The sequence below is a fragment of the Chiroxiphia lanceolata genome, chromosome 8 (genome assembly GCF_009829145.1).
Source record: "Chiroxiphia lanceolata isolate bChiLan1 chromosome 8, bChiLan1.pri, whole genome shotgun sequence".
NCBI classification, from domain to species: Eukaryota; Metazoa; Chordata; class Aves; order Passeriformes; family Pipridae; genus Chiroxiphia; species Chiroxiphia lanceolata.
This window is the reverse complement of record NC_045644.1, coordinates 30963301-30974428: the sequence shown is the minus strand read 5'-3', so window position 1 is coordinate 30974428 and position 11128 is coordinate 30963301. Positions and strand designations below refer to the sequence as shown.

General features: G+C 43.2%; 2 protein-coding genes across 2 annotated transcripts in view; one reads left to right on the top strand and one right to left on the bottom strand.

Annotated features, from left to right (window-relative positions):
• Positions 1 to 3484: 3484 nt before the first annotated feature.
• LOC116790608 lies at positions 3485 to 10284 on the bottom strand. Its single transcript, XM_032695724.1, has 4 exons — positions 9992 to 10284; positions 9192 to 9274; positions 7610 to 7687; positions 3485 to 4028 (listed from the first exon to the last, which is right to left on the bottom strand). The coding sequence occupies exons 1-4, from the start codon at positions 10282 to 10284 to the stop codon at positions 3862 to 3864; spliced, it is 621 nt and encodes a 206-aa protein (XP_032551615.1). The 3' UTR covers positions 3485 to 3861.
• Positions 10285 to 10317: 33 nt separating this feature from the next.
• RHOBTB1 (Rho related BTB domain containing 1) overlaps positions 10318 to 11128 on the top strand; it is a 52352-nt gene continuing 51541 nt past the window's right edge. The window contains exon 1 of the mRNA XM_032694857.1: positions 10318 to 10401. The gene's annotated coding sequence lies outside the window, so the exon portion shown is untranslated. The remainder of the gene's footprint in view (positions 10402 to 11128) is intronic.

Below are 11128 nucleotides of genomic sequence, written 5' to 3'. Positions count from 1 at the left end.
CTTTTCTTCTCCCCAGGACTGTCAATTCTGTCTCAGTTCTTTTGACTGAGTATCATATCACTGGGATTGATTGCACAAGAGTCACCTGAATGCCAGTCACAATGTTTAACCTTCCATTCACCTGCACGCTCTGAGACACATGATCTTCTTCAAACAGTCACCTTATGATTTACAGGTAGGGAAAAAGTGAACACTGAGGCTGCAAAGTACAGGGCTTCAAATGAACTGAAATGAAATGTTTCATATATGCAGGCATTGCTACACACTGAAGTCCTTGTTTATGATATCTTATTTTACCTTCAACCCACAGTGACTTTATCATACCTTATTTGTAAACTCTGGGTATGAATTCTCACAGACTAAATGTATTTCATTTATTCATACTGGTAAATCTTTCCTCAAGGAAGTTGTCCTGCTAAATCTGTTAGGGCTGAGACAATGCTTGTAGTTGTGCATTAGCTTAAATAAAAGCCCTAAAAATGGGCCACTTATTCCCACAGAACCTGAACGGGAGATCAGCATCACCCATTCCCAGGAAGCCTGCACTGCCCCAGAACCAAAAGGAATGTAACTACATCATTCCAAGACAGCATTTGGGCTGATGGCAATTGGAGCCTATGGCAGTACCCTTCTTGATAGCTAAACTACTTGGCAGGCTGCTGCTGCTGCTGTGTTATATGGGGGGAACAGAAAAAAAACCAAAAAAAACCCCAAAAAACAACAAAACAACAACAACAAAAAAAAAGGGCTTTAATCTGTTACATAGCAGAGAAGTAAGACACAGCATATTTCACAGAAAACCAGGACAGTAAGAAAAGAGCTTGCTAATAAACAATCACTTATGTCATGACACTTTCTTTATATGCACAAACCTAGTCCCACCCTAATATCCAGCCAGTTTCAGTCCCTGACTATCCCAACTGTGAGGAAAATTTTGGTCAAGGTGCAGACACCATTAGATCCCCAGAAGATGCAAACATGAAATTGTATCTTCTTCAGCCCTGCTTCTCTCAGATCTGTTTGTAACTCAAGAGACATAAACTAGACAAGGTGCCCTGGCAGACTCACCAAAGTTCTCACTGACTTCCTTTCCTGGTAGTCTTCTATTGCAAAAATTGCAGTTCTGTTCTCCAGACATTGGAAACAGCAACTACTGAAGACATTGAGTTTATCAAAGATACTCATTCCAGCCAAAAACTCCCCATGTCACAGAATTTACCAGATTTACACCAATTAGTGCCTTGGGATTTTCCACTTTCATTGCCTCATTCTGCCACCAAAAAGTAGATATGAATCCCTATTATTCTCACTATCCAGTTAACAGTGCTCTTTTCTTTTAATTCCCAGCAGGATCAATTATCAATGAACAATTAACGGGAGTGCTTGAAAGCTCAGAAGTACAGCCTAAGAAGTAAAATATTTTCAGATGAATGCATGTCCTCTATTAACAAAATTTTACACTCGCCAATCACAAACTATTGCTTAGTTCTCTTTCTAATGGCCCAGATTTATACCAAAATACAAATGTTCTTGCCAGAAAGTCAGAAAGTCAACCATGTCACTAAGGCTACAGCTTTTTTTTTTACCTCACAGATCAACTTTGGACTAAGAAAAGAAAAACTCATCTATTTTCCACAAAATAAACCCAGAATTTAAAAATAACACGGCTTTTAACTGTGGATTTTGTCAAGTTTTTTCTACTTTATTTTCTGTTCTTAGGAGCCACAATATGTAACGGTACAAGTGATGTGACAGAACAGATGATAGGACAGATTGCCTTGTTATCCTTCAAAAGCCAAACCACATTCAGGGGTAGAAAGAAAGGAAACTTTCTATAGTCTGAAGTACTGACACTGATTTCCTGATGAGACGAGTAGTCTCAAAATGAGCCCCCACAGAAGTGCTGCTTCTCTGTACTAGGAGGGAAAGTTCATGTCACTGCAAGTTCAAATCTCTTTCCATAGAACTGAATCTTGACACACTGTAGGTGCTGCTGATGATTGTAGCATCAGGGCTGCCTGATCTGGGAAGCTTGGAATCTGACTGTGTTGAAGATTCAGTTGGGATAACTGAGGTTTATGCAGATAATTTGTAACAATTTCTCATAGCAACTCTAGTTGCTGCCATCTGAACTGGCAGGACTCTAATTCTTTTAGATTCCTTAGCACAGGAAAGATGGGGACCTACTGGAGTGGGTCCAGAGGAGAGCCACAAAAACAATCAGAGGGATGGAATACTTCTCCTGTGAGGAAAGGCTGACATAGTTGGGGTTGTTCAGCCTGAAAAGGAGAAGGCTTGGGGAGACCCTATTGCAGCTTTTCAATATTTAAAGGCGACTTTTAAGAAAGATGGGAATGAACATTTTAGTACAGCCTGTACGATAGGACAAGGGGTAATGGTTTTAAACTAAAAGAGAGTGGATTTAGACTAGATATAAGGAAGACATTTTTTACAATGAGGTGGTGAGACATTGGCACAGGTTGCCCAGAAAGCTGGTGGATGCCCCATCCCTGGGGCAGCACCTTCAAAGCTCTGTTCAAACTCAAAACTATTCTGTGATTCTATTATTATTTTGCTGTTTCAGTATTTGTAGCCAAATTTAATTCTTCCTTTCCCTCTGTATCTTCTGTGTACTGGTTAGTGGCTCTGTGTGCACTCCTAACTGAATAAAATGGTACACGCTTGTGGAGACACAAGCATCCATTTATCCTTTTTAGTGCTAGTGGATTATGTTAACCCTAAACACTGACAAGTGCCAGGGCACAAATAATCACATTGTAGACACTGTTCTGCATTTTCAGAACATGGAAATACTATCAAGAATTTTTTTTTAGATGTTGTCAAGAAGTTTTCAAAACTGAGGCTGGTGAGATATTAGGAAAGATTTCTAAACTGTGTATGTTAGTCAAATGGCAACAGTTGTGCTTGCAGGTCTATTGAAAAATGAGAGAGAAATTAAAGATGTTGCTCTTCATAACAGACTATAATTGAAGGGGGAAAAAATAGTTCAAATATTTATCACTAAATCTACAGAATTCCTTAAAAGGAAACCAAAATAGTTCATATTTTATGAACTATATAGAAGTACAAATATAATATTCAAAAGTTCTTTGAACAATTTATATATAAATCATTATAAATCTAAGCATGGCATGGACAAAGAAGTATTATCAATAGTTATAACTGTAATGGCTGAACCAAATATCAAGCACTTATGAAGATGTCTATTAACTCTTATAAATCGAAGGGTTACTGTAGTGCAACTGCTTAAGAGCTGGTAGTCAAGTAACAAGTAACAACATTGCCTACACCATCCAGTCTGTTCCTTTCTCAGATTTCAAAACACCTGAACTTTCCTGAAATATTTCAAACTGTGATTCTTCAAACATCTTTCTTCCAGAAAGTTCTAGCAGAGGAGAAATCTGTATTTAGAGACACCAATGGAGCATTGGCAGTGACTGATTTTGTTAAAGACAGTGGAAAACTTTCAGGAGTTTAGTGCCACATGCACTCAGTCTGAAAAGAGTAGGTACTTTGTAACAAAGTTGCCAAAATTTTCTCTCTGTACTAAAATTGTCTTCATGCTTTTTTTCTTGATCTACAAATACAGTATGCAATGTTTACAGGAGCTAGTTATGTATTTAGAAAACAACTTTTCTACAGCTATCAAGACACAGAGACCTCGAGCCCAAATGAAGCTCTGCAGATTAAATACTAGTTTGGCAGTATTTACTTAACTATTTCCATTAAAATGTAGGTGTGAATATTTGAAAGTAATACTCACTTTTCTCTTTCTTTTTCTCCATATTTCCAAATTTCTTGTCTTTTTAATAGGTTCATTTAAATGTATCTGGCACCTTTTCAATGTCTCTCTGCTGGAAAATGCAGAGAAAATTTTCTTATGCAGTATACTACAATCTTCCAACGCAGAGGCAATACAAAAATTTTAATTCTCTTTCTTGATCCTCTTTTGCTCTCTGGCTCACAAACAATTAAAATCCAGACCATCCATCTGATCCAACATCTTGCTAGAACAAAGAGATCAGAATCTGAATCCAGACAAACGGATTATTTACTGAAGCTGTCACTGTAGCAGATCTCTCTCATTTACAGTGAGACAACTCTAGTCTCCACTGGTGATACACTACAAAGTGATAATTCTTAACTTCTGTTGGGGTCTCATAAGCCAACAGCAAATTAGGGACTCAAATTGCGCATGGAGCAAAGGAGAAGGTCTACTCGACACTCAGGTCCTCTGTGTTCTCAGAGATGGCTTTGTGCTGTGTTGACTTTGGCTTCTGAGGAACCTCAGTGCTTACACACCTTGGCAGAAGGTTTGGGTTTGGGCCTTTTTAACAGCAAAAACTTGTTGAAAAATCTTACATAAGCACCTACATTTCATTCTAGCTGATAAATGGGAGACAGAACAAAGATGTGAAAACAGACAGTAAGTAGATTAAACAGCATGAAGAAATACTACTTATAGTTAAATTTCCTTTTATGGATGGCAGACTATCACCAGGTCTGGAAAATAATGTTTACATATGGTTCAAACACTCTACAACTAAACATACCTGGTAACACATTGTACCAGCTTGAGAACTACTCAAATTGCCAGTGTTGCCATGTCAGACACATGTGTGCGTTCTTTTTTGCATGCACATCATAATCTGAGATATCAGAGAGCACTGTTTTTCCTGTAATTATAAAGACTGGCTTGTTTTGGCTAAAGTCCTTTGGTACTGTGAGTGGTATTTGTGAGGACAGAAACAAGGTCATAGTTCATATCCTTAACTGCTTGTTCTAACTTATGAACGGGATAGATGGGGGGTGGGAGGGAGAACACACAATAGTTCCAGTATGTGCACCAGAGTTCTGTTATAGCAACCAGCATTTGAACTGTTGTATACAGTCACTACAAAAAAATATGCTTATGTGAGAGTGATGCTTATGAGAGACTCCCACATACTACACAAGGGGAGTTTGAGTCTAGGTGATAAGGTTGGAGGTGTTGTGCTCATTCTTATCTTCCTCACTGGTTCCAGACTTCAAGATCAGAAGTGAAGGCACACAAAATAATTTGCCATTTGAATAGTGCTAAACCTAGGAAGAGAGATAAAAATTGCATCTTTTTCTTGGAAACTCACGGTCACCAGAAGAATTTGTGCCAGCAAACAAGGAATTGAATTAAATCCAGTGCACATTTTCAGCTAAATGGCATTTAATTCACAATGGGACTGCTCTCCATGAGTTACCGCTGATCACATATGCTTTCCAAAGCAGGCTAAAGCTCTGCTGTTCTAGATTGGTAGCATTTCACATTCACTGCATGGTGACAAGTTATGGTGAAAGGTTGCTGAGAACTAAGCCTAGATGGTATCACAAGTCTTGGCTTGTTATACAGAGAATTTGCTAGGAAAGGAGTGACATTGGTGGAAATCCTCTGTATTGGCGGAGCAAACAACCACACATACTGTGCATTGTTGCCATCCACCTTGGTTTAAATTCTGCAACTCGGGCTACACAGAGGGACACTATATAGCCACAACCCTTATGTTGCAGGAGCACACAGAAACAGAGGGACTTAGTCCTTTCTACTTTCCCCACATCAAATTCATCCCTGAGCTCTGTAGTTACAGTGTAGAAGAAGGATAGGAGAGGAATATTTTGGTCAGTTCTTTCTCTGCCTCAGTTTTACATCTGAACACAAGGATAGATAAGCTTTAGACAGTTTAACATTCTACATTACTTCATGATCCCTTTTTCCTGGATCAATTTTGTTTAATTATGAAGTCATACAAGCTTTCCTTGCTGAACTTTGTGTTTTACAAAAGATTAGTTCAATGTGGCTAAATGTATTCACTACCTTTAATAAAACTGTGGAAATAAATGAGGGAAAATATTTGTTTCCTCTATCCTCCTTCCAAGGCATTGTTGTTCTTTCCAGTGTTCTTTGGAGTGTATTTTGGTAGGCTTGTCCAAGCTGGTTATAAGTCTTTTCATTTATAAAGAATGAGCTGTATGAGGACATGACTTTGAGTGATGCTGGATAAATAGGGACTGTCCATCAAAGCAGAGTTAACAAATGTTTATTTGTTAGAACCACTAGACGTCAGGAATTCTGCTGTCATTTCACTCCTGATATTTCTGAGCCCAAAGAAATGGGAGATTCATGTAGGTTTTCCAAAATCAGTAATGGGTTCTGTCTGCATAACTTTTGTCTATTATTTGACATTTCCACAACCTATTTCTCCTCAGGCTACAATATTTCACTGTTATAATCTGCCAGTGAAATCCTTCCTCTCTCAGTTTCCAAGTCAGTACCTTTACCCAGACAAAACCTTCACCAGTCTTCCGCAGGTTTGTGTAGCATAAACACAGTGGTGACTGCTACAGTGTTTATAATATTATTTTTATAACAGTCTATAAACCTGACATGCACCTTCAGCAAAAGGTTGTAACACACCTCCTGACATTCTATTCAGCTGTTGTTCCACTCACAACTCCCACTGAACTACGTACAATGTTTTAGGTGTGGACGTGCCAAAATGTCACAGGGAAGCACTAAAACCTCTCACTACTCTGCTTTGTTGTATTATAGCTTAAAGCCATAATAAGGCTCTGAAAGCCCTCAGTAGCCAAATGACTGTGACTCTGATGTCTCTTGAGATAAAGAAGAAGCTTTCAAGGCCAGTATAGTCTTTGCCACACACAGATGCAGGGAACAGGAATTCCACCTGCCCTAACACCAAATGATAGGGAACAGGAATGTAAGGCAGAGCTGGCCACAGCCTGCTGGAGGCCGTGGGCAGAGCCAGAGAATACTCAGCAATAGAATTCCACTATCTGAAGCCTGTTCCAGGCCAATGTGGCAGTAAAGGGCTACAGTAACCACAGTCATAACCATAAGACAACAGAGAATAAAACATTAAAAACATCTCAATAAATTGTAGCATAATGAGCCATTGGGTTCCACACCTGTCTGGAAAGGCCTGGCACTTGCTCATCTCCACCTCCCACGTGACCTCCCATGTCACCACGGTTCATTTGGCAGAACTGAGGGCACAAACACTCCCTGTTCCACCACAGCACAAAGGTCTATGCTCTATTCACTGTCTTTGACTGCTTCAAGGCACTGCTTGAAAACAGGTGTGAGGACCTTCGGAAAGCTCACAATTTACCTCCATCCTATAAAATTTAGTGGGTGCTGAAGAGTACAAATGCACTTACTATCACAGAACAGATTTTTTATCATTTTTCTGCAGAAAAAAAAAATAACCTCTCCCAAATCCTTTGTCCTTTAAGAACTCAGACATATAATGAAAGCCATGAGTCATCCGGAGCTACTACAGTCAGACTAACATAACTGCAGCTTGACAACAATGGTGCAGCAATGAAAACACACTCATAAATATTTTTGTCACCCTGGTACCTTCTGTGAATGGGGAGCAATCCAATCACAGTCTGACATCATGACTGGTATCAATTTGTCTTTTGCCTAGGTTCAAGAGATATTGTCATGAAAGTTACACAACTGTCTGCCAATAATTATTCTTAACAGCAAATTTAATAGAGTTCTGGCATCCATACCTGGAAGCCTAGAACTTACATAGGTTCTCCTCATGTATTCCATGTGCACTTTGAAGGATAACATCACACTCTCCATCTCTCCTTATAGCTTCAACACCTGCAGTTTTGCATAAAAATAAGCTGAATCTTAAAAGCATAAATGAGTTTGCAAAAATCAATTAGGACAATAAATTAAAGTTGGCAGAAATAGAGCAAGGGTGTTGTGAAGACCATTAGCTTTCCAGAGTACTGCCTAACTAATCTAAGGCTGAAATGGAATAATCACACTTTAAAGAGCAGATTACTTACTAAACACTTGCCTTTTTTTTGCTTTTTTTTAATTAAACATACAGTCTTAGTATCCAAGGCATAGTTTTAAGGTAATAACAATATCCTACACCCAGTAACTAAAGGGTAATGAAGAAACGGGAAATCCCACCTTTGCTGGCATGAGAAAGTAAGTGAATGGGACTATCCTCAGCCCAGGAAAGCTTCCTGCCTGGTAGCATTGAGAAGCTTCCTTGTGCTGGACCAGTCTGGGATTAAACACTGGAGTTCAATTACCAAAACTGTCAGTCAAGAACCTTTCAAGCAACCTAAATTCATATTGAAGTGCTAAAGGAAACGCATGAAATAGAAGCAAGTCATTCAGTGTTCACAAAATACAGCTGATTTAAAGCAAACTACATAACCTGTTGTGTGGGTGGACTTTTATCTCATGTGGGTTTAGTTGGCAGAGCTAAAAATGTTAGCCAATACAAGGTTAGAGGCCGTCCTCTGAACAGATGCAAGTGATAACCCTGTGAGCTCAGCTGCCTGCTCCAATTGCCTTGCAAATGATAGTGTGTTTCCAGCAAAAATTACAGGAATTTAGTCAGTTTGTTTGGACTAAGTGAAATTGCACAACTATATAATTCTGCATGCAAATGCTGTGGAAGCACTGTGGAGGCTTCCTCATAGGGGCTTTAAATAGAAGGTACCAGAACTCTATAAACTCTCCCCAAACAAAGTAATGCTTCCGTTTCTAGGGAGTAAATGTGGCCCAGCAATTTTTCTTTGCCCTTGGTACCACATATGCAGCAAAGGTCATTCTCCTTTAGTATTTATTCAGAATCTTAAAATTTAGCCAAGTTAAGAGTTTCTGACTCCTTAATGAGGGGCTTGCAGTATCAAGTGTCATTTATTTTAAAGGCCCAGCTCCTGGAATCCTGTGATCATCCTCCCACATTTCATTTACAAATGTAAAAAGCACAGGGGATGCTGGTGTTTGACAGTACTCTAAAACTGATTTATGTGCTGAAGGCAGTCTATCCATGGCAGCACGGAGCTGCACACAGACAAATTCACCCTGCTGCACTGTTCAGCATGCTGATGCAGCAGGTATTGACACAGCGTGCACGTATATCGCAATATTGATACAGGATACAGCAGGTAAGCCTTCGTGACTCCCGAGGGAAGCACATGAAATAAAAATCATCAAAAGAAGAAAAAAGATTCAATGAACCCTGCTTCTCTTCTGGTTTTCCTGATCTGGGACGAGGTTCATTAGTTCTGAGCAGAATGCCTGATCTCTGCCAGTCCGACAGGAGAGCATTTTGGCTGCAAGCCCAGCCTGCCTCTACCTGCAATACTGCCAGCTTCTGCTGTCTTTAGGCCCTTTATCACTTCTTCTTTAGCCTGGAAGGGCTGCGTTGTCAGAATCCTCCTGAACAGATCAGAGAGATCCAGGGTGGAAAACTGAATCTAAGACACTGAGTAAGCAGAAAATTCCTTCAACACCAGGCTACTAGACCATTCCTCAGATTTACCAAAGCATTTCAGCAATATGCTCTACAACCTTTTTAAATGCCCTACGGTGCTGGATTACTTATGGCTTCCCACTACTGCTCCCATTAAAGACTTCTGTTAGTGCATTATGCGTACAGAGGTCAAACACCCCGAGAACAGTGTAAATGGAAAGCATTCTGGATGAAAGACAGGCTTAACGCTGCTTTTTAGTTACAATTCAGCATCAAAGTCCTGCGTGGGGCAACTGAGGCGGGCAGCGTGGTGTGATGTTCTCGTCCGACAGCAATGCCAAACACAGCAGTATCCGCCCCCGAGAGAGGCGCACAGCACGGTTCAGCATTTCATCATGCGGGTGCTCACATGGAGCAAGGACCTACTCTGAGGAGGGAGCAGAGGGCACCCCCCGCCACCCCATGCTCCGCGCTGATGGGACGCCAGCGCGGCTGCTCCCCTTGTGGGGCCCCGCAGGATATCCTGCCTCCGCAGCTCCTCAATTCCTGGAAGCGATGCCTCCCGAAGGCAGGAAGGGCGGGCGCGGCGCCGCCGGCTGCACCGAAGCCCTCCGTGAGAGGATGCGGCGACCCCCGGGCCCCTCAGAGCGGAGCGGCGCGCGCACGGCCCCACCTCCCGTCACCCCCCCATCCTCCCCGCGCGCTTCCCGCCGCCGCCGCGCGCACGCAGGCGCCGCTGTAACGGCCGCGGCAGCGGCACCGCGTGCCGGGGCGCGCTCACGTGACGGGGCTGATTGGCTGGGGCGCGCGCGCCCGCTCCCCTCGCGCCGGGCAGGGCAGGGCAGGGCAGGGCAGGGCGGGGCGGGACCCGCCGCACCTGGCACCGCACCGGGCATTGGGCACCGCGCACACCGCTCCACACACGGCACCGGGCATTGGGCACCGCGCACACCGCTCCACACACGGCACCGGGCATTGGGCACCGGGCACCGCACACAGCACACACCACGCGCAGCACCGGGCACCGCACCAGGCACCGCACCGCACCGGGCCACTTCTGTCCCGGCCCTAGCGGGTCCCACTCCGCGCTCAGGTGAGACGCTGCGACCCCGGTCAAGGGAAGAAGGAAGGGAGGGAGGGAGCGGGTGGTGCCCGCTGTCTGGGCTTCCCGAGGCTCTCCCGGCGAGACGCGGTGACCCGGCGGGGCCGGGCGCGGTGGGAGTTGCGCTGGAGCTGCGGGAAGGAACGAGAGGTGGGTGGCGGAGGAGCCCAGCGGGCCGGAGGCGCTCCCCGCTCCGGGCCACGTCCTGACCAGAGCCCTGGGCTCCTGCCCCAGCGGGGTCCTGGTACCCGCCCGGCTCGTCCTGGTGTCTCGTGCCCTTCGCCGGTAAGGCCAAAAATGCTGACGGCTCTCCCGGGAGTCAGGCGGTCCTGCTGCATCGCTGCCGAGCCATTATATACCGTTAGGCGTGTTTGGTGTTTCTGTGGTTGAACGCGGTGCAAATAGTGCTCTGGGGTGTTTATCGCTGCACCTGGCATGACTTTTACACGTTCATGCGGGAAATTTATCGTGGCTGCCCCCTCTTTGTGAAAACTAGATGGACAAATCTAAAATTCGTTTGTATTTCGCTTTCCTGGTGTTGGTTTGGCACATTTTCCATAGAAATGAAACTTTCTTCTCCTATAGAATCTCCAGGTGCTTTCTGAAAGCACTCTATTTGAAAAGCAATTTGCTGAATTAACGTAGTATGCACAAAGATAACCTGAGTTGACATACTAGCAGAATAACATCTATCTCGTGAGTAGAAATGGAATATTCC